We start from the raw sequence: 23,770 nt of genomic DNA on the forward strand, positions 1-23,770 counted from the left end.
TTTTGTACGAGTCCGAATCTTTGATTCTAGACAATTGTAAATTGCACAAAAGTTAACTCGGCATTTATTTTTGCTCGATAAAATTTACGAATCTTATTTAAATTTATTTCCTTTAACATTTCAACGTGAGAATCAATCATTTTAAAAGATTTATTGCAGTCGTATACAAACCAACACACGAACAGTCTATTGTCATTTTTTACAAATTACAATATTTATCGATCGTCCTTGTAATAAGATTAAACTTTCATACGTTTCGACGATTCGAATTTCGCAGTTAACGAGCAACAGTCCAAGGCTAAACGTCGCCATTTTAGCGAAATCTGTAAAACTTGCATAACCCCTATAATTCTCGTATTTAATCGAAACGACGCAAGGCGTTGATGGTTACGAATCGCAAAAGATAAGAGAAAGACGACGAGACATTCAGTCCCGCAGTATCGCCGCGAGAATAGAAAAGTTCGAGTGAACGACCTTATGTGAACGAACGCTCGTTTTCAACAAGATGCCGAGCACGATATTACGCGAAAGCAAGAACAAGCCAGAGATACAGATTCGCAAACGCGATTGTTCCTATTCACGATTTTGTCTTCTATATTCTCTTTCGAGATGCTTTGGCACTTTCCTCGCGTCCGTTTCCCTTCGCCTTTCTCGGCGACGCTAATGTCGTTTACGATGGCTGCCGTCGACGTCGAGTCACGGTTACCCGATATTTGTCGTGCAAGAACCGAGTTACAGTTATTCGGAAGCAAGAATTCGGCTGTAACGTTATACATATCCCGTCCAGTCGGATCGTGGATCGTTGTGTCGATTCAAACAACGCGTTCCACTTTCCCGATTCGTTCGTAATCTTCGTGCCCCGTTTTCCTGCAAATTAAACTGCGACTATCGTAGCTCCTTTAATTCCTACGCATCGAAGGTCGATGGAAAATTAAAGATACCGCGATGGGAATAAAATTATTATGCTCGAAATGAAGGCAAATAATACCACTAATTTTTTGTCGTGAAATTCAGGCGCGTAATTCTAGTTTTCTTTCGCGCTTCCCGAAGAAATGCAATGATCTCATCCAATGTGCACTCGCTCCTCCTCGTTGAGGAAGTGATAAAAACCGTTACAGTTACCCAGAGGCAGGAATTCGGGTGGATGAAGCAACAAATGTCGACGTGAGTGGCGCGTTGGCTTGTCGATGGTCAGGTTACTGGTTTCCTGCTTCTGATTAGTTAGGCGACAGTTATCTTCCCCGCCTCGATTCGGAACGGACTATTTCTGCCTTTTCTCTATTTTCCTTTCTTAAACGCGTGCACGTCGATAGCCCTGAAAGACCGCGATCGTTTACAATTTTCCAGTAGTCCCTTATTTCAAACGATCTTTTCCTCTCAGTGCCATTAATAACCTCGTTGTAACTTCGTATTATCTTGATCGATAACTATCCTTTTCTTGATTGCTTCTGATACAAGCTTGAACGAGTTTAATCATTTTTATATACATATATTTTCTGGTAAGAGGCTTCGTTTTTTGAGAAAATCAATTTTAAAAGTACTTGAGCTATCAATCTAATGGCGTACGTAAGGTATGCCATTTTTCCCAGTGAAATTATTTTCGTTCCTAATCAAAGTGGCGTGATTTACAATTTTACAATACGGTTCTTCCATTGAAAACAATATGACGTGATGTAAGTTCGAAGCACCGGCCATCGCGGCAGTCGACGCGCTAAAAGCGCGCGTATTTTAAAAATCAGTTTTCTCGAGAACGAGGCCACGCACGAGAAACTTGTATCGTATGTTTTCGAGTTATTTTTTCGCGTAAAATCGCGTGATTGTTCTATGTACTATTTACGACGAGACTTCGTGCGGTGTTACAAAGAGAAATTTACGAGGTTCCTCTATTTTTCGTATTGTTTTATAAATAATCAGAACGGATATTTTTCTGCGTTCCAGTATGATATTCGTATCGTATTCTCGTATCGGTTTGTAGAATATCGAGATTAAAGACGTTGAAGACGAAAGCGGTCAACGTGCACGCGCGTTTACGCGCATTTCTATATAAAAAGCTTTTGTTGTAACGCGGTACGTAAGTCGTAACGGTACCAGCCACTTTCATTTGTACGCACGTATCTAATGCGAGGCGCACATGTGGGTTGGCGCCGAAGTACGGTATAGAGGAATAAAACATTCGTTCGGAAACGAGGTGGCCATCGGTATCAGCCAGCACTCGTTAATCCTTCGCGTTCAAGACCGTTTATACTCAAAGTTATTTACGAAACGTAACAGATCGGAAACGATAAAACATTTAAGTAATCAACAAATACAGTAGTCGTAATAGAAATGTGTAAAATCATTTGGTAACCCAAACAAGTTGTTTCAATGCCGGATTATATGTTTCGACTTTATTTTTCGGTCATCCTCGAGAATAAAAATATATATGGATACGCACATTAAAATAAGGTAAATTTCTCTTCGTCCGTCAACCGAAGCAGTTCATCTTGTATTTAATATTAGTTTTTAATTATGTTATAGAAAAAATGTTATATTGTTGAAGGGGGTAAAATAGGTTTAAAGTGTTTAATAGACAATTGTATCGATTTAGGTTATAATCGTCACGTATTCTAGTCTGTGAATATCCAATAAAGTCGATAATGAGAATTGTTTATATATGTTCGTATAAAAATTGTCATTTTGTCTACTTTAGTTACTGCAAAATTAAATTTAAGTCAACTTAGTTATTGGCTAATAAAAACATTTATTTAAGAAGGTACTCTATTATAAAATAGAGTTATTCAAATTATAAAATGTTTATTCTTATAATTACATAGGATATCTTTCAAAGCATTCTGGATTTTTGAGTACGCGTATCGCAATAACAATTGGATTTCTTTATCTCGTTAAATATTTTTTACTTTCTTCTCGTCGAGAGGACGTGCAATTGTCAAGTTTACTCTTTCCCTTGTAGATTAGAGGCAAGAATTTTTCTTCTAGTCAAACCATCTTATCGAGAATCCTTACTCATTTCATAAAATGTTCCTCTTTTTGAGTTTTACAGTCTCCTTGTTTGAGTATTCGTATTGAATATTGCTGAACAAAATTAACCAAAGGTTTGCTATCAGATTAACAACATACATATAACTTTCCTTGTCCCTTGAGAGACACGGCTCGACTGCTAAGGGTTAAGAGCAATGTCGTAAATACCTCGGTTTAATCGTCGAATCGAGCTCCCCATATTACGGGCAAAACATTTCTGAGCAGTACCGTGTGTTAATTGGACATAAAATTTATAGACTATAGACTAGGAACTTAATTCATTATTCTCTAATTTCTAAAAAATCTTTCAATATTATGCATATACGTATAGTTGCTCGACACTAAGACTGGAACTATTCGTTGGATTTTGATATATTCGACTACCGCTGGAACATTTTGTCGCTCCAATACTATTTCAATATTTAAACATGTCCTTTTTTAACTTCATTATCATTCACGATGTTTCATTAACGATACTCTATGCAACATTTTCATTTCAATAAAGAAAAACTAATGCGTTCATATTGTTTGGTGTAAGTATTCACTTTCTGGAATCGCTATGTTTCCGTCGAAAGGACTGTGCGAAGTGGTAGAAATGTTTATATTCGTTCATCGGAATAGTAATAATTTGAATAATAATATACGAATACTTAAACATTGAAGGATTGGAGGAGAACACAGTCTTCCCAATCGTTTCTGTATTGCACACAGAGTGTTCACGCGTTTTCGTTCGTTCGATATTAGTAACATTTTCCATGGCGTAACCGTTTCGAATCGTCGTTCTTTAACTTGTAGCGAGAAATAAGTCTTTTTGGCATGCGTTCTTTTTCTTTTTCGGTCGGTTCGTGAATCACATACGAAACGAAGCGATGTCATCGAGAGAATGACACTCATACTAAGGTTACGGCGTTCCGTGAAAGTTTGAATTCTGCTTAAAGGAACGAGCGGTACCGCTATTCGTGAACGACATACGGTTCGCTTTGGCAAATCGCTGGCAACCGACTTGGAAATTTCTTTGGCTCGGTAAATACTTGTTCGCTAACAAGCGCATGTAACGTCGCGAATTAATTGTGCAACGAACGCCACGGATGAAACGCTTCCACGTTGCATTTATTTACATCGAATTCGCTTGTAAATCGTATCGCGGTTCAGTCGGTCCCATACATTTCGCGTTCGTATCACCGGCGAAACACCGACTAACGAATCGTCGCCGAATATATTTACACGTTAAACGAGGAAACAGGAAATCGTTCGCATAATGCAAAATATACCGTATCGATCGATCAATTAATATATTAGTATCCAATTACCACCTGAACGCGAGACAAGCGATCTCGTAAATATCATAAAGTATTCATAATGTAAATAACGATTCGCTAATGGCTGACGGCGAGCGCAATTCGTTCGATCCTCTTTTTCCAAGACCTTGGGAATCTCGTAACATTACCTTGAACGATACCAGCGAACAACCGCAACGATGAAGACTTCTCCGTGGTCAGGCTCCAAGAGGCGTCATCCCCCCAGCGAACCCTCCTAAACGACCTTCTGTTCGCCGATAAAAGTCACCCCCAAAACACCGATCGCGTAGGTCGAACGCCGAGAAAATTGAATTACGCGCGCGCGCGCGATCCGTGTCACCGAGTATCGATCGATCGACGTCGAAAGCTCGAGCGTGACACCTTGCACCGAAAATCTCGTGGAACTCGCGAGATCGAAGAGACTCTCGTCGACAGGATCCCTGGTCGATCGATCGTAAATCGTCGAGACCGCGTCGAGGGGTCTCTTCAGGGACGCGAACGTACGAACTCGACCTGCTTCGCCGCGGTTAGCACCGATCGAACTGGTTTGTCGGTGATCCTAGCGTGGTTCACGGCTTCTGGATCACCGATCCAGGTGCTCTCGGGTGCGCTCCGCGTGCACGAATCCTGCCGTGGCGCATCGTCGCTCGCGAGGGCCCCACTACGACCGACGGAACGAAGCCACGCTAAACTGCAAGACAATTCTGCATGGTAGAACGTGCCAGGGTCGAGGATACACCTCGCGTTCGAGACTTTAGCTCCGGCTCGAGGTGAGGTGGTGGCAATGACCGTTCTCCTCCGTTGGTCTTCTCCCTCTAAACGACAGACCGTCTCTCTCGCGCCGACGAACAGCCACGTTTGCGCCTCTTCTTCTTCTTCTTCGCGAGGGCCTGTCGAGTCGCAGCTCTTCTGGCCTTTCGAACGTCCCCACTTCGACCTGGTTGTCGTCGCAGGTCGTCGGATGCCCGATGGAAACGCGTATACCTCTTCTTCGATATTATTATCCTTGCCCCTTTTTCCCCTTCCCTTCCGTCCTGATCCTGAACGACGGACGATTTTTCATTTTCCTGGGAAACAACGTTTCGAACCTCGTTCCGAGATGGCAGATACCTTGCGCTATCGTACAGGGTGCGCATTTTTGTTTATTTATTCGCGAGATTAAATACAGAAAGTGATACAAATATAGAAGGTAATTACGTAACAAAGATAAACAGAAATAAAAAATTTAATAAATAATTACAAAGAGATGCGAAGTAAAGAACATTTACGATTATAAGGGTCGTAGAAGCCATAAAGTGTTCGATGGTGCTCTATGTGAAATGATTCAGAACAAAGTAGTATTTTTGAAAGAATACTAGATCTAAACATTTAATTTGAAAAAACCGATTTGTACCTGGCGTACAACCCTCTGGGCCCGATTTTTCGACACCCCATCCCGTGACTAGGTAGGTATTCGTGGTAACCTTGAAGGTTTTCCCCTAAGACGAGATTTTCGGTATTCCAACCTTTCGATTTGTACATCAGGTCACCGCCTTCTGAAAAGAAATAGAGTAAGTCATTTTTCACAAGTACTAAATACTAGAATATTTTTGTCATAAAATTATAAATATTTTTAATCGCAAAATTCTTGTTTAAATTTGTATAACATAATGTGTCATAAATTATCTTCCGTAGCGTTATTGTACTGTTGGAAGCAACACTAATAGCTATTCCACGTAGCAGAAGATACTTTTGACACGCTCGGTACCCAAGAATGACTAATTTATTTGCGTAAATTTATTCAAACAAGAAAGGAAATGCAATCTGTGGGTTTATTCAAACATGCAAGAAACCTTTACATTATAAGATCTTTAACTGTTTTAGTTAATCCTCGGTAATTAGTCCACCGTTTGATTGAAATTTGTTTCACAAATTACCACAAACAGTATGTTGACTTCGAAGGAGCATTGAAATATTGTTACCATCTTCTATTATACAATTAGTTCCGCACTGTATCACTCTTAGATTTTTTTTTCATTCAAAAAAGCACACAAACATCGTCTTAATTCATTCACAGTTTTTTATCTGCGGGAAAACTCTTGAAAGTGTAAACTGGATCTGAATATTGTCAAAGAAAGGCAGTCGCGGGCAAATCAACCAGCAATAGTTTTTGCATTTCTTTAAATATTTTGAATAGAAATGGGGGAAAAATTATATCTAAACGAAAGATAACGCAACGAAGAAATAAAAACTCAATCATTCGGTCGAATAAACAGAAGAAATCAATCGGTATACGTCGCTCTCATGGTTACATACTATTCTTACGAATTTTTAAGGAGTGTATTTTTATATAATTTTCGAAGCTAAATTCAATCGTATTCTTCTTGGATACCTTTTAAAATAAATGTACCGAACAGACGAGGGTAAATTTACTTTTTACATCAAAATTATTTTGTATCTCTTTACATTTATTTTTCCACCGTTCGTTTCAGTGATGAGAATCGCGGTAAAGATAATATTATTCAAAATTCTACCTTGAAAATGACTGGTGATTGATACTCGCGCGAATGTCCGCTCTTAAATGGCATACGACAGAAGGTATAAATTGTAATCTACGAAGGAATAATCCACAGGATGAACTGGATTACTTAACGAAGCAAAACGTGTAGAAGGGTAAACCTGTGAATCAGTTAAACGATAAGATTCGGTAAAAAAAATTTAAACAAAAGTATTACCTGAAAGATAAGAGTCAGTGACGAGTGTAAGATATACATATGAAAATATTTTTATTATGAATACTTTGGTTATCGCAGTGTCTCTCAAACCGCGAACCTGATCATTTTTAAACGTGGAATGCAACTTTCGCGGAACCTGGGTGAAAAATGGAAACGCGGGGCTTGGTTCTTTCGTTTCTAACGGACGATCTCGACGGTCGAGGGAACGTATCCACGAAAAGTTAAACGAGAACATTAACCTGCCTTTGAACGGGCACTGCTGTCTCTCGAATTCGTCGAATACACGCATAGCAAAATCTAGTTAAGACCAACAAATACGAACATCTGTTCGCATTCGTCGATTCAAGGGGACAGTTATCGTTGACATTTAATTTTTGGTTGCTGGAAAATATCGTCGGTCACGATTGTTTGCCGAAGGTTTTTATTGTATCTATACGCGTTACACGTCATCCAATCGTTGAAACATTATTCTATTCGCCCCTTTGTCGACGAGAAACATTCTGCGCTGAACGTTTTCACGAATTTTACACTCTTTCGATTCAGACAAAATGAACACGAACATAACAATATTTTATTAAAAAAAAAACAACACGCCCTCTGAATGAAAAATCGATGCCAAAAAATGGTCTCGCATGGGGGATTTCGCTGCAGCTTAACCCAGTTCCTAGAAACTTTCTTTTTTTTTTTTTTATTTGTCTCTCTATTACAATAAACGAATCGATCGATGTTCGTATAATTTCTTTCTTTTTAGATACTAGTAAAAGGGCGAATACATTGCGTCGTATCTAATAATTTGCGCGTCTCCGTGGCTGTAAAATCGTGACACTGACCATTCTGTATACCGTTAATCCAGGTCTGAAGAAGGACCAAAGGTCTACGGATTAAAGAGAGTACCACGAGCGACTCATAATGCCCGAAATCAATGACGGTAAATCCACGAAGCCGGCAGGGTGTCTTTTATTAATATTGGTTTCTTCTTTCCCTCATTAACCGCGGCTGGACGGCGGGTTCTGTGTCTGCGATCTCGTTGAACGATTTCATCGATATTGACATCACGATTCGTATCAAACACACCTGCAAGAAAGATTATTTATCTGTGTCGATTCTAGTTTCGACGCGTACAGCTTCGCGCCGTTATCGAGCATTCCTAAGTTTTCGAAGCCCCCTGTCAGATTTAACGATCTTAAGATTGGCGGACGTATCGTGCGGATATCTCGTTCTCGAAGTTTCGTGCGTGGATATCCGCTCGACCTACATGGGTTGATGCAGCGTGGAGGAATAACAGTGGGCGGAACGCGTTTTATTTTAAATATAAAGTAGATTGAGAGACGAAGGTGATTTTCCGGAAATTTTAGTTCGTGCTCGGGGAATATTCAAAGGAAATCGATTACCGAAGCATTAGCGTGGATCGATCGAAAGGAACAATGGCGAGAGGGTTTACAATTTCGAAAAAAATATTTATTTATTGTAAACGGGATCAAGTCCCATTAGTGTACATAAATTTAGTACATAATTCGGATGAAACGTGTTACAGTTACTCGAAAAAAAAATTCAAATGTGTTTATTAGACAAATTAGATGAAAAATTACGGATATTTTTGTAAACTAACGATGTTATGAAAAAATTTAATCGCCTTCTCGTTTCACATCCTCTTTGATGAAGACATTGCACCGTCGCTATAAAGCTTTTTCATTAAAATATTTTTCTAGATGATTTTTCATACGGTCAATATTATCAAATTTTTGCTGCAACAAACGAGATGCAACGTCCGTAAGATGCGATAGTTTTGGTAAAATTTTACAATCAAATTCACCTAATTTCCTATGCATATCTTTTAGCAAACAAATCACGTTTATCCGATTTGTGAGCTTTTAATATCTTTTTCTTTAATTTCTCGAGTTGAACACGATGCCCGTCGATATTAATTGTCCGATTACTCGGTAGCAATTTAAAAAAGTAATATTCCTCTCTAATCCCGCCATGGAGAAAAAAGAAGGTTCCGCAGATGGTTTTGCAACTTCCCTTTTTTTAGGATTGTCGCACAAAATCTATGTTTTCTAAGAATTGCTCTTCGCTGTTGACGCAAAACAGCTTTCTGTCAATTGAAAAATTTAAATATACATTTTTTATGTAAAATATTTTTTCCCAATTTTCCCTCCGAAGAACATTAATGAAATTATTTTGAGAAAATCGTAATTTTGTATCTGCAATAAACTTCTGTACGTTTATTTCCGATACATTTAAGAACGTGTTTACACAAAATTTATCAATTGAAGATTTTTTTCGACTATCTATAGTTTACTATACTTGGAATTTTCGTATTTCGGCGAACGATCATTGCTTGTGAGACTCAAGATAACGTTAATACACCGTCGTGGAAACGTTTTTATAGATTTTGCATAGAATTCCGTATAAAAGAGATCGGTTGACACAGGCGCAAAGGAATATACAATTCTTTGCCAGAGTAATATCCGTTTTTAACTCTCACAGACGACTTATAAGAACGTTTCATTAAATCTCGAAGTAACCCCGTATTTCAAGCCAATCTGATTACACTGTTGTAGAATCTTATTCCTCGCGAAGAAGAGTGTACAAAGAAAGGAAACTTATTTCTTGCAGCACATTTTTAACGTGAACGTAAGGATACGTGTTACGTTATATTATAACAATTTAACATTAAGGTATTCCATTATGGCAGAATTTAAAAAATTGACAATGTAAGATTTAAAACTGAATTCTATATACACTCCCACACTGTACGTTAAATTTTCAAACCGGTTCTCCCTAAATGACATCTTTCAAGATTGTGGTCGTATCTCGAGAAATAATATTCTTTTGATTTAATAAAGTAAATAGCCTTCTAAGGTCGCAGCTAAAATAAATTAAATATTTTTAAAATTATTTGTCTACAATTGTTAGTATTTAGAAATTAAAAGGAAAAATTAGCTACGACGTTGGTACGTTTGTGAAGTATGAGCCTTTCCTCTCAGATCGGATGGTTCAGCGGAATCTTAATGGACAACAACAAAGATCGAGAAAAAAAAATCCACGGGAGGATGGAAGGATGTTTGGTGGGGTTGAACTTCGTGGATTGGCTGCGCGATACATGGGCTGCAGCCGAGGGGATGCGTCGGAGGGTGCGTTCTCAGGTATATATACTCCTGTCGGTGGCCCGAGCGGCCGATCTGAACTTACGAATCGTTCGCCAGGGTACAGAAAGATTTTCGACGATACAGATTAATCTCTTACATCCACGACAGTAGTCTCGAATCGACTCCTCGATCGATCGGTGAGTAGGTGCTCCGAATAGAATTTACATCCGTCAATCTCGCGACGTACTCGCGTCGTTCATCTTCTAACGATTACGAAATATTGTGAGCTGTTTTGTGTAATTATTGTGATTTGTGCAATTGTTCGCATCGAACAGGACCGTATCGTAAATGTCTGATAATCTCGAGGTCGTGAGCGAAAGTATCCTCGAACTTTTAATTATTTCGAATCGTGATCGGTCCAATAAAATACAATTATCTATGGTTACATGAAAATTTAGTCTAACGTAAATATATGAAATAATCGAAGTTCTGCTATGATTTCGATCGTGTGCATAGACGTACAACGTTAATGCTTCCATATTTGTTATTCTTTATCTTTGAACGTCGATCGAACTGATCTCGGTTCTACCAAGATCTGATCGTGTACAAAAGTCACATAGTCGTATTTATTGCACACTACTCGAACGACCATAGACGTTCATCGAACTCAGTGCACGGATCAACCGAACCATCGTAAGCGCTCACATTATTAATAGAGTTTCATTATTCTAGAAATATTCTTTCATTGATATTCGACAGATAACACTTTATCGTGCAAATGACGAAAGTCATTCTTTTGTCCATTACCCATTTTAAAAGTGCTGTTTTTACTTGAACGATAAAGGCGTTTATAATATAACTCTGTCGTGAAAAGAGAACGAGTTTAAAATTCGTGTTCCCTGATCGATTCGTTAGCTCGTTATCGTTCCGATTATTTGAAGTGTCTCTACTTCTCATCTGCTAAACGACATCGCAATCAGTTTTACATATTCAACGAAAATCACTTCGTTAACGTACGCCATTTCGTTTTTAACAGACGCGAACTTCGTTTTTCAATCAGACCTATGCAAATAGGGATACCACCCAACGGCTGTCTAGACAACACTTTCTTTTTATTTATTTAAAAGCGTTAAGGACACCCACGCAATTTTATCGATCTTAATCAGTGGTGTATTTAAATATTTAACAAAGGACGCGCAACTAAAGATTGACAGATACGAATGCGTCGAAGATAGAGGGAAAGTTCATTTCATATTTATCCATCGAATGAAGTAATCAAGCTGTTTTCTCAAAAACTGACAAAGACACTGGCGTCAATTACTTTTTAAAGTACATTATAAGATAATAAATTCTTTTGGGGAGTACTACTAAGAGAGAAAACAGATAATCTTGATTTTTTCTAATAAAGTACCATTTACCTGAATCATTCCTTTTCTATTAAAATCGATTCTACAAATACGTTCAGGGACAAATGTTTTAAACCATTGCGATTCTATTTGCGAACGTGCACTTCTAGCTGTCTAGTTGCTATTGTAATTTATCGCCTTAACTCCGTAACTATGCAGAATAAAAAAAGTTGGCTTAAGTAAATATTATTCACTTTGATAAGATCCAAATAAAAAGATAATACCATCATTCGTTTAAAAAAACCTAGATTGACCCCCGTTTTCCTTCTAACAATCGTTCCAAAAGAGCCCAAAAACGAGACCAGTCTCGCTGGACCATTTGATTTAAGACAAAAATGAATGTTCCAAACGCTTTATTCAGACCATATGGTATGGCATATTATATACAAAGAAATATATTTTCAGTTCCCTGTTTTAATTACCCTTTTATTAATTCCAATATTAAATACAACGAGCGACGAAATTAACAAAGTCGATTAATACTTCGCCATTTTAATCGAAGAAAATAATTATTTAAACACGAGAATATTTACAAATGCAAATATATTTATCGAAACGTGTACAAATTTTTAGGGATGAGAAGCAACGATTCGTTTAATTTTTTTCTTTTATTCGAGAAGATAGTGCAAATGTTTTTTGTACAATTGCACCCTTGTAGTTCTTGCACCCCCTTCGCTCGAGGCGCGCCACTGATTCGTAACGATTCAAATTAGTTTCCAGTAAGAATTTCGCTGAAATTTTGTTATCCTTTCGAATCACGGGGACGATGAGTTTATCGACAGAAATTATTTTTAAAGTTGTAATGTACACAGGATAAACGGTGCTAATGTTTAGAAAAATGATCGATGCGTTTTTAAACGACCGCAATAAGGAACGCGCAACTTGTGGAATATTCGTCCTCTTCGAGCAGCTTTGTTACTGGATTATCGAGTTTGCGAGAGTACCTTTTATGTCGCAGTTTTCGCCTAACGATATGTATTCTTTTAGTGTACGGTCCGCTATAAAACAGGTAGACGGTCGATTCGGTTTGTTTCTCGGCTTTATGAAAACTGGCCATAGCGCGAGTTAAGCCAACAGCAAACCAGTGATATTGTCTTCTTAATGGGCCCATAGAAATTACTGAATTAATTTCACAGCGTTCCTCGGAACTCGGTCTAAAAGAATTGTTTCCCTCGTAGAAGGGAAATGTGTCATTTAGCTAAATAATAAGAAGCGATCAAAATAACGATTCTCTAATCGACGGTATCAATAAGATTATCGCACGTAAATATTATGTTATAATGACGAATTCTATCTGATTAGTTGATGATGCTGATTAGCACTCGATTAGTTATTGTATTTCGTACAATTTAGATTTCCTGGAATTGATATTTTAACCCTTTTTATGGGCGCCTCGTAAATTTCTAGTCTGGACGATAAATTTCGAACAACGAATAAAACGTAAACAAGTTTTACTGCGTCATAATCGAATTAAGTCGAAGGAACGAAATATCTTATAACGTATTTTAAGCCTATCAGAATCCATCACGACGCACAGTTTCGACAAGTTCAAATTTAAAAAAATGTTTTAGATAAACCTTCGAAAGAATTAAGTTACACGTGAAAAAATTAAAAAACATTTTCTCTATTATTTTCAATAAAAAAAAGAAAAGATTAAATGAAATCTTATTCGTCGCGTACTAATTCCAACTTAGTTATCAAGAATATTTATGTAACTTTTTCCTGGATTTGGCATGCAATTGCCTCCACTGCGTCGGTCGATTCCATTTCGATATTCGATTTAGAACTATCGAATATTCTCTGTGGTAAACTTTCATTATCGGCAAACTTGTGGCAAACGAGCACGATGCAACAGGTAACTCAACTTCAAGTTTAGTTTCCGTCCAGATTAGTTCGTTGCAATGCGTTATCGCGAGTTATTCTGGGTCTCTTTCAAGAATCAATTGTTCGTGTTTCACGCGATCTTTCCACATGTTGCGTTTTGTTCGACTCAATAGTCATACGTGGCGTTGCTTCTGCTTGTCTTAGGTTTCAATCGCGACACTTATAAAATAAACCAATAGTGGTTTCCGATCTGTTTGGAAGACGCCCCCTTGAAACGGAAGCGATACACAAAGCATTTAAACTCGACTTCTCTCCGCGTATTAAAATTATTGTCGTAGAAGCTAATAAAACTCTTTATCGAGCGATTTTCATCAACTCTCGCTAATACGTATTACGTTTAATTGCTTCACTGTTTACTTGTGAGATCATAGTTTGAATATGCATCAGTTACATGGTCAATCAACCGAATCAAACATAAACGGATGATAGAAAGTATACGACATAAATCCTTCTCAAAAACCATACTATTTGTAATGGAGTATGTGTATACTCCAATGGGGTTAACTGTACAATAAATTATTATTATTATTATTGTACATCTATAAGAAATGTTTAAGTTTCCCATGTTTTTTCTTAGATCGTAAGATCGACTCCCTAATTTATAGTTTATACACCGTTAAGTGGTAAACTAATCACGGGTTATGATGTTTGGATAAATTTCCGATCTGACACTGTACGTTTATCTTTAATGTAATAGATCGGACGATATTGTTCCGCCTATTGAGAGCAACGTGGAAATTTCTTTTTCAGTAAACTGGACCGTAATTCGGTGGCAAGAATGCAATCGTTTCCAAATGTCATCTACTTGTTCCTCGTCGTCTTCATTCTTGGAACTGCAATTGTACTTGGTGAACCCGAACCAATGGCCAGACCAACGCGACCAGAGGTATTCTCAAGCCCGGACGAGCTAAGGAAATACCTTGACCATGTTAGCGATTACTATTCTCTCAGCGGAAAGGCTAGGTACTGTGCAATACCTAATATTCGATGCATATAGTATGAAAACGAAGTCGGTTATATACATTGTTTACTGCTACACGCGCGTAGCCCCATCGTGTGGTTAAAAAATGCCATAAAAAGAAGTGGTAAATATGTGGTTTTTATACTTTGCGTCACGGACTATTCTATATGACATAGACAGCAAGACTTTGCGACGAAATTGAATTTTATTAATAGATCCGTATATCGTTTAGCGACAAACGAACTTACTTTTGAGAACTCCTATTGCAATAGAGCTTAGGATAAAAAGGAAGCTTAAGAACCTAATAACAATTATTTTCATTTCGTGGTTGATTTCCATTGTCAGAGACGGACGAGTAAAACGTAGCGTATTGTGCGTCTGTGAGAAGTTGGCTGGCGAAAGGAACGCGGGTCCAATTGGTTTTCTACCCTGGTTTAGAATTTGGCGTGCCCGTGATACCATCGCGCGCTATTGGCCGAAACAACGGCGAAAGTGGGGATAGGCGGGGCTCTTCACTAGTCAACTTTTCGCGTGCACGCGATACACGTGACGTTAAACGTCGCAGTGACCTCGTTATAACGCATATGGTAAAATAATCAGGTACGGGAAAAGAGGCGATGGTCCATTCGCGATGTCGGACGACGGCCGTGCTTGGGACACAGTAAAAACGATCCTGGACGTTTCCGAACAACCGCAACAACCGAGTTTCGAAAAGAGGAAGCTGGAGAGACGTCAGTTTTTTCGCGAGCTCGACAGTTCCGGTGACAGGAAGCAGCACGGCATGAGAATCGACGCCCGACCTTGTCACGTGCTAGCCGTAGATGAAAAATACTACGACGATGTGCAATAAAACGATCTGTGCGTTCTCCTTCATTTACAGCGTATACGTCTTTTCGTTACACGAATTAATTGTCGTATATCCTTAAACTGTTTGTCGACGTCGAACAAGGTAATATCTCCCACGAAACGGTTACCCCTTAATCTTTTTACTCGTGAACGACGCCTTGTACATCTACAACTGGAAATGAAACGGAGGAGGTTCGTTCGGGCGGCATGAAAGTACGCAATTAGAATATTTAATTGTTCGTTTATTTTGATAAGTTATAAGTTGACACGCATTTTCCTGTGAGGCAACGTTAAAATTCGGAATAAATGATAATTGACGCGACGTTGTTGTAAACATTTTATTAACAATTTAGACTTGTTTCACGTTCTTCGCTACGTTCCGTCTGAGTACGATGGGAGTAGTTCGGCAAATAATGCAATGTTTACGACATATTCAAAAATATTTATTGTACAATGGTGAAGTTTTTCATGAAAAATACATCGTATACAAGGTAATACAAATACTCAAAGATATTCACGTATGGAACGATATTTGAGAACAGTTATTTACGACAAGGCAGGGTTAGAAAGGGGACGTGTATCTTCTGCTCGCCATGTTATAAAGAGGTAACAAATTAAATGAACTACCTAGAATGCCATATTATTCTTATATTTCGTGCGTATACATTTTTACTGGGAACATTTTGGAGGAACATTTGATGCAACATCGCATTTGCGTGTTATGGGATTGAAATATTGATTTTCTAAACAGTAGAAGGGTCCAGTTCTTCTACCATTCTTGCATTCATAATACATTCTACAATTTGATTCATGTTTTATTCTATCGCCATTTTTAAGTGACCTACAGTCATCGTCATCTGTTGAGGCAGTTGTAGAGGTAGTTGAGGGAGTTGTAGAGGTAGTTGAGGAAGTTGTAGAGGTAGTTGAGGGAGTTGTAGAGGTAGTTGAGGAAGTTGTAGAGGTAGTTGAGGGAGTTGTAGAGGTAGTTGAGGAAGTTGTAGAGGTAGTTGAGGGAGTTGTAGAGGTAGTTGAGGAAGTTGTAGAGGTAGTTGGGGAAGGTTTAGGTTCTTCATCTGTACAGCAGGCTACATTAATTGGCCAATCGCATACTTGCAACTTCGGGTTAAAGCACAAATCGTTTGGGCAGGTTATTTCTGTCTTCTTCCCCATATGACACTTGTAAAACTTATGGCAACTGGATTCATGCGCAATGTGAGTCGCATTTTCTCCATCTATTTTTGGACATTCTGTTGGAATGTCGGCAAATTCGTCGGCAAATTCGTCGGCAAATTCGTCGGCAAATTCGTCGGCAAATTCATCTGGTGTAACGCTTGCCACTGTTATAGCGACGATAATGGCCACTAAATATATTCCTGAAATTTATAAAGCAGAAGAGTCATTACCGCGTATCGTAATTCTGCGAATAATATTTGTTTTCGATTCTGATTCTTTCTTTCAAACGTTCATTCGATCGACCATAAATTCGGCTACATTACTACCGAATTTAACTATCGTGGATCAGTAATCGGACATTCTTCTCGATTAGTGTTGTCATACATTGTTATCAAGCATCGTAATCAAACGACACTGCGTGACTGGCTATGCGTAACGTTATTGTAGCCGCGGTTTTTACAGATAAAAAGTACCGCATCCCCGAAAGAACATGGCATGGCTAAGAAGAGTATAGTTTACGATAGAGGCAAATTTTTTAAAAAATATTTTGCAATTTTTAAACACCTCGATGCAGTACTGTTTTTATGATCTGAATTAAGATTTCACCTGCTTCGTGCGAATCGTATTAAAAATGTATTATATATATTGAAATATATAATTTATAATACTTAAGTTCATAAATCTATTCGCTAGGGAGCAATTTTTAAACAATGTTTCGTTCGATTTCTAATTCGACGCTCGAAAATGGATGGGCCTTGTCACTCTTTTTGTGCGGGTGCAGTGAGTATGCGAAACATGGGGAAAGTAATTCGTTGGAGAGCTGTCGGTGCTCCGTAAAATTCACGACCGAAACGCACGTTAAATTCGTCTTAGGTAAAACGAAAATACAAAAAGAAATATAACCGATCTTCTGAAATAACCATTAACAACTTTTCAAGAGTAAATATTATCACCAATTTACTATACTCCGACTATATTCCGACGTCCAATAAAATAAAGAATTTTCGGAAAACAGCTATTCGCACACGTAGAAATCATACCGAACACATAAGTACGTCTGAAACAGGGTTTAGGGCACCTAATACCGAACGGTAGCGATATTTCGCCTAAACAGTAGTAGGAATAGGACAAACGATGATCAAGTTTCGTCGTGTTCCATTCGTGTGTTCACAGCTAAGAAGATCAGTTGATCGTTGCGTCTAATTAGAAGCTAGTTTATCGTAAAAATTATAAACTACTATACCTATCAATTTTTGCAATGAAAAAACGTGTAAATGGCATTATTATATCTTTTGGTAAGTACTTTTTAAATCATCTTTGTATATCGTATATACGATGCACTGGTTTTCACAAAAAAAAAAAAATTTCTTTTTATCAATAATCGTATCAATGATTGCTATTTCGTTTTCAGTGGTTAAAAATTCATTTAAAAAATACAAACAATGATAAGCAAAGTTTGCGGGATTTATTATGTAAATTGCGAAATGACAAATATTCCGCATGAGAAAATAAGGGATCGACAAGATTTGATTTCTAAAAAACACGATTATGAGACAAAGGAAAGAGAATTCGAAAGAGCAAGGAGATGTAAGAAAAGTGAAATCCTGATCTTATCGGTCAATAAATTATAAATTAACGAAAAAGGAATGAGAGAACAAACAAAAAATTCGGGAAAAAACGTAAGAAAACCAGAATGCTAGAAAAGCTATTTGCGTGATCTGTTTAAAAAGCAACGAAGAAGACTGGATTCAGTATTGGTGCAAAAAATGGGTAAACGAATCTTGAATCGATACCACTGAATGCGCGGGTAACTGTTTGCTAAAGATTATATTGAAACTGTTTTGAGTTACGTTGTCGACTTATGCTATATCCGGTATTAGGAGTCACCTAACGATCTATCCAAATTCTATACCAAAGTTTAAAGCTTCAGTTAATTATTATAATAATACTATTTGTTTCGATGTTTTACATTGACTTCTAATACTGTTAGATTATAAATAAAACAGTATCGAAAATATACAATATTATATTCTTATATTCGTCTAAGAAATATCTTGAGTGCCGTGAATTTATCAAATAAAAATGTTTCCAATATTTAGAAAAGTTAAAATTTTTTAAATTATGCATGACCAAATGTATCGATAATGTTTAATAATATTAAACGATTCAATTATCAATATTTACTAAGAAGAAAACGAACGTATCTTCGTGCTTCTATTTGCGATCGATTTTTTCTTTAATTTTCTCTTGTCCGTTGACGTTGCTTCGAAAAATACTTACGTCTCATTGCAAATCACACGGCTCGCTGAATTTTAGAAACGATCCACGTTATTATTGGTTATCTGGTAAGTAACTGTATACTTCACGGATACGGAATCACTTTTATAAGCGACAAAATGCCTTATCGCTGTGCCACTAAATATCGTGCATGCGTGCTCTATACTTAAGATTAACAGTTTTCGGTTCGTTTAATCAGTATTGATTGATTCGCTCTGATAATATAGTTATGATAAATCTAAATCGTGTTTCTTCTATCGGCACTTAACTTATAAATGAATGTAATTAATAAATTCATATCGTCAAACTAACCAATCGTTCTTTAGTGTTACGTTAGCAACTTTTAAGAACCGCCCTGTTTAAAAGTATTTATACATTTCTTTATGGCAAATCACTGTGGTAAATTATGCAAATATCTGGTAATGTAATTAGTAAATTATCTTAGTGTGATTGAAAAGTTTGTTTACCTATAAACTTTATTGGAGTAGTACAATGTTGGCAAGAACAGGACTTGCCAAAGAAGCCAATATATAATACTTTTTCTTTTACCTGGAACGAATTCTTTAAATAACCTAATTATGAGAAACTCTGATAACATAAACGTGAATAAATACAAAAAAGGGGTGTCGCTAAAGAACAGGATAGGTTCGATGCCTGCAGTGTAATGGAAGGATTTCAAAACTGTAAAATTTCTCCATTATACCTAGGTGCCAAATTTTGTCTTGAATGGAAACTTCGATTCGACACATTGGCCGCAAATAAAATATTAATTTATTAATTGAAAAAGTATTGTATAAATGTAAAATTAGTCTAACCTTCGATTTATAGAATTTTGTATTACTTGAATATTCCAGATTAGGAGAGAATTTTTATCTAATGACACGCGTTTAGAAATAATAGTCGATAGCTTTTAATGATTCTATACAGAGTGTTCGGCCATCCCTGGGAAAAATTTTAATGGGGGATTCTAGAGGCCAAAATAAGACGACAATCAAGAATACCAATTTGTTGATGGAGGCTTCGTTAAAAAGTTATTAACAATTAAATTCAAAAATTTCAAATCGTTCTGGAAAAATTATTTTCGGTTGCGAGGGTCAATTATAGTCATTTTTTATGAATACACATGTCCTCGAAATCCTATCCACTTTCGAGAAAAAAAATCGGATAGCTGCTGAAATTTTTCGGCGAAAAAAAAAGACTTTCGAATCGTCTTGGAAAAATTATTTTTAATTGCAGGGATCAATTGCAAGCATTTTTGGTCAACAGACATACCCCCGAAATCCTACTCAGTTTCGAGAAAAAAATTCCTTACCGAAAATCTAATTTCTGGCCAGAAATGTCTGCCCGAATATTCATGCGAATCTTTAAAACGTCATAACTTCTGAACGGATTGGACGATTTTAATGTTTAAAAAAGCAAACTACGCGTATTTTAGTGTAGAATATGTACAAATCGCAAAAATATTGGAAAAGTTGATCCTTGACTCCGAAAAATGAGGAAAACCCCATAAAAATGGTCCAAGTTTCAAACAGCCATAACTCCTACAATAGTGAATATATTTCAATGAAACTTTTTTCTGAAGTAGAGCTCATGGGTACCTACAAAAAAATATTAGACAACTTTTCTGTAGGGCGTCAAACAAAAATACTAAAAATGAAAAACGAATTTTTAAGAAAAATCGACAGGGGGTCTAAATTTTTCGACGAAAAAAAAAATTTTTATTTAATTCTAAAAAAATTATTTTCGGTTCCGGGGGTCAATTACAATAATTTTTGGTGAATAGACATACCCCCGAAATCCTATCCACTTTCTAGAAAAAAATTCGAGAAGGTGTGAAATTTTTCGACGGAAAAAAATAATTTCAAATCGTTTTGGAAAAATTATTTTTGATTGCGGGTGTCAATTATAATCATTTTCGGTGAATAGACATACCCTCGAAATCTTGCGCATTTTCGAGAAAAAAATTCAGTACTGTCGGAACTTTAAACGTTAATAACTGTTTAACGAAGCCTTCATCAACAAATTGGTATTTTTGATTTTCGTCTTATTTTGGTCTCTAAAATCCCCTATTAAAATTTTTCGCAGAGGTGGCCGAACACCCTGTATGTGCAAAGTTTTAGATCGATAGGGTCGAATAGTTCTCCAAAACAAAGTCTCGAATTTCACCCAATGTTTGGAACTTGAAATTGTACGGACTCCTTTGCTTTCAAATAAAATAGCGCCAGAAAACGTTTGCTCAACGATATCAATTTCCGTAAAGGTGTACGCGGCAAGGTACGAAGACTCGAAAGACCGTCTTCCGAAGCTAAACTCCAAACAACGCAAAACTGGACGTTTTCGTTTCTAAGTTAAGTATTTTATACACAGTTCCGATTCGTTGATCGACGTCGTTTCGATATTTGATTTCGAATCATTGTCGCGTATTCCCAGTGGAAAAGTTCCATTATCGACAAAATGATGGTAGTAAACGTACACGATGCAGCGAATAACTCAATTTGAAGTTTAGTCGTCCAACATTAGCGTTTTGCAGCACGTTATCGCAAGTTAGACTGAATCGTTTACAAAATATTACGACATATCGCATGCTGTTTCTATCTACTACTATTCGACCAGTTATTAGATTCAATTACTCCGTTTATAAAGTATAGTTATTGGTAACGCGTCGGTTTGGTAACAATAAGAAAAAATAAAAGGACATGGAAGAATAAAATTTATTTACATTATCTTATTCGAGAATGAGAAATTTTTCAATATGGTAATTTTATAATTAATAATGAGTAAAATACAATACTTTTTGAAATCTAGTAACTTATAAATATCGCGTAAACGTGAATCGTATTTTAGAGAGTAAATAGGTTATCGAGAATTAACTGTTTGACCTAATTCGAAAAAGAATTTCTTAAATCGAAAAGGAAACAAGAGAATCACGATTACACTTTTGTTATTATAAACTAATTCGAAGTCACACCTTTAGATTATTGTTTAAAATACGGCTAAATACTATCTAGTAACATTAAATGGAATTTAACGAACAACTTAATACCATCGATATATTTGGAAGTACCGATTTATCGTCTTAAAAATAAAATTTCGTGCTAGTATTGGGTTGGCTAAACGTCTCGTGCAGATTTTTACGATACTTGTCCTCGGGACGCTGCGAAAATCTTAAAAGCGTACAATTACTCGGCAGTTAATATTCGATCGTACATTGTCGCGAAAAAGTTTGAGGATTGGAATGTTCTTTTTTTTACAATTCTCGGTAAATCGCAAATTTGCTTGTCTGGATTATAATTAAGACCCGGCGAGCATTTTTACCGCATTGTCTTTACCAGTCCGTATTATGGGGAAAGCGAATTATTATATTCTTCGTCGAAGAACAATCACGATCCCGATATCAGACGTAACAGTCCGTGTTGCTTTCTATATCGCACACTTGCAACAATTCGTTGAAATAATGACCATCGGAACACTTCATCGGTATCTTTACACCGTTCTTGCATTGGTAATATCGGTTGCAATCGTTCTTATCGGGAATCTTTACGTTCCCATGCTCCGGACACTGGTTTTTCGGCGGTGCAACGTTCGTACTGCTTGGAATCATCGACGAAGGTTCCGTGGGTTTCAAAGTAGTCGTCGGTGTGTCCGTAGATTTCGGAGTAGTCGACGTGGAAGGTTCCGTCGATCCAGTTCCAGGAGTCGGTACGGGTCTCACGCAACGAATCTCTCTTGAATCGCGGCAAACTTGATTTACATCGTCGAACATCTCGCCGTTCGGGCAAACCTGACGAATCTGTTCCCCGTCTCTGCAAAGGTAATATACTTCGCAGAGGCATTCGTGCGGCAATAGTACAGGTTTGTCGGAATCCTTGAACGGGCATTCGGTTACAGGCGACCGATCAGTGGTCTCTGTTTTGGGGTCCATCGTCGACGATATCGGCGTCGTGGATCGCGAACCGCAATCGACGTTCTCCCACCAAGTGCACATGCCTTTCACAGCGTCGAAATAAAGGCCGTATTTACATTCGCGGAGCTGCTTCGCGCCGTTCGCGCAACTGTAAAACAAATCGCACCTGGTCTCGTGGGGAAGCTGCGCGGTGCCAGTCGGTGGACATTTTGCTTCCGGCGTTGGCGTCGCGCCCGGATCGGTGTTGCACGACGCCTGGTCGGCCGGTACGCATCTTCTGCGTTTGCTGTCGAACAGCTGATCGGACGAGCAACGTTTCAATACTTTGTTACCGTTGGTGCACGCGTAATAATAGGAGCAGTTGCGCTCGTGCGGCAAAAGCACGACCTCGTCAGACTCCGGCGGCGGACATTGGTCCGTAAGTTTCGCGCAGATCACGTCGTTCGCGAGTCTGCACGACAACCGTACAGGATCGAACAACAGCCCATCCTTGCAGTCCCTTACGCGTTTCTTGCCCGCGTCGCAAAAATAGTACGATTTGCAATCGTACGGGTAAGGCCAGACGCATCCGTCGTCGACCGCGGCGCATTCCGGGTCCAGTTTGTTCTGACACGTTACGTTCCATCGCCAGTCGCAAACTTGTAACTCCCGGTTGAAGTACAGTTTGTAGCCAGCATCGTCCATAGGGCAGTTTACTTCGTATTTGTCGCCCCTAATGCATTTGTAAAATTTCGAACAGTCGGACTCGTGGGCGATGTGAACGGTACTGTTCACGGGATCGAACGACGGGCAGGCAGTTGGAATTTTTACAGGAAAAACGCCGACCGCCATTGCCGCGATGGCAGCGGCTATTAGAGATAATTCTGAAATAGAACGAATCGTAGTAGGATTATCGTTGTACGTCTTATACCGGTTATCGTGTATTTTCGTGATTCAAATTCTACAAATACGCGTCGATTGACTAGAAATACCGTTCGTATTACAAACGGATCAGATACAATATGATTTATTATGCTACGATAATCGAGGGGACCGGTACTATTGTAAATCTGAAAACAAACAACATGTTACGATCGTTCTGTTTTCGAACGGAATAAAGAAAACAGTTTCGAGGGAGTTAATATAGAATTAAGGGCAAAAGTAAGTGGACGGATGATGAAAATGAATAGCATCATGATTACAGGTTTAAGCTTTACT

General features: G+C 37.9%; 2 protein-coding genes and 1 long non-coding RNA gene across 6 annotated transcripts in view; 2 read left to right on the forward strand and 1 right to left on the reverse strand.

Annotated features, from left to right (window-relative positions):
- Npf (neuropeptide F) overlaps positions 1–15,561 on the forward strand; it is a 76,005-nt gene extending 60,444 nt beyond the window's left edge. The window contains exons 1-3 of one of the 4 annotated variants that reach the window (XM_076777320.1): positions 10,056–10,179; positions 14,163–14,375; positions 14,974–15,554. In XM_076777320.1, the coding sequence (XP_076633435.1) occupies positions 14,191–14,375; positions 14,974–15,223 (435 nt within the window). In that variant the 5' untranslated portion in view covers positions 10,056–10,179; positions 14,163–14,190 and the 3' untranslated portion in view covers positions 15,224–15,554. Of the gene's footprint in view, positions 1–10,055; positions 10,180–10,222; positions 10,320–14,162; positions 14,376–14,973 lie in introns of those variants that run through there. The other 3 variants (XM_076777317.1, XM_076777316.1, XM_076777319.1) reach the window with 3 other exon arrangements.
- The window catches only part of LOC143348135 (uncharacterized), a 253,899-nt gene that overhangs the window by 202,740 nt on the left and 27,389 nt on the right, over positions 1–23,770 (forward strand). The gene's annotated exons all lie outside the window — the stretch shown is intronic.
- Positions 15,756–23,416, reverse strand: LOC143348156 (uncharacterized). Its single transcript, XM_076778065.1, has 2 exons — positions 22,129–23,416; positions 15,756–16,592 (listed from the first exon to the last, which is right to left on the reverse strand). The coding sequence occupies exons 1-2, from the start codon at positions 23,402–23,404 to the stop codon at positions 15,889–15,891; spliced, it is 1,980 nt and encodes a 659-aa protein (XP_076634180.1). The 5' UTR covers positions 23,405–23,416; the 3' UTR covers positions 15,756–15,888.

The sequence above is a fragment of the Colletes latitarsis genome, chromosome 11, assembly GCF_051014445.1.
Source record: "Colletes latitarsis isolate SP2378_abdomen chromosome 11, iyColLati1, whole genome shotgun sequence".
Taxonomy (NCBI): Eukaryota; Metazoa; Arthropoda; class Insecta; order Hymenoptera; family Colletidae; genus Colletes; species Colletes latitarsis.

Bases quoted from the DNA above. Each gene is read 5' to 3' on its own strand.
- LOC143348156 (XM_076778065.1), bottom strand. From the start codon at position 23,404: ATGGCGGTCGGCGTTTTTCCTGTAAAAATTCCAACTGCCTGCCCGTCG. The intron at 16,593-22,128 runs GTCATTATTTCA...TATAAATTTCAG, and splicing joins ACCGATGAAGTGTTCCGATG to GAATATATTTAGTGGCCATT.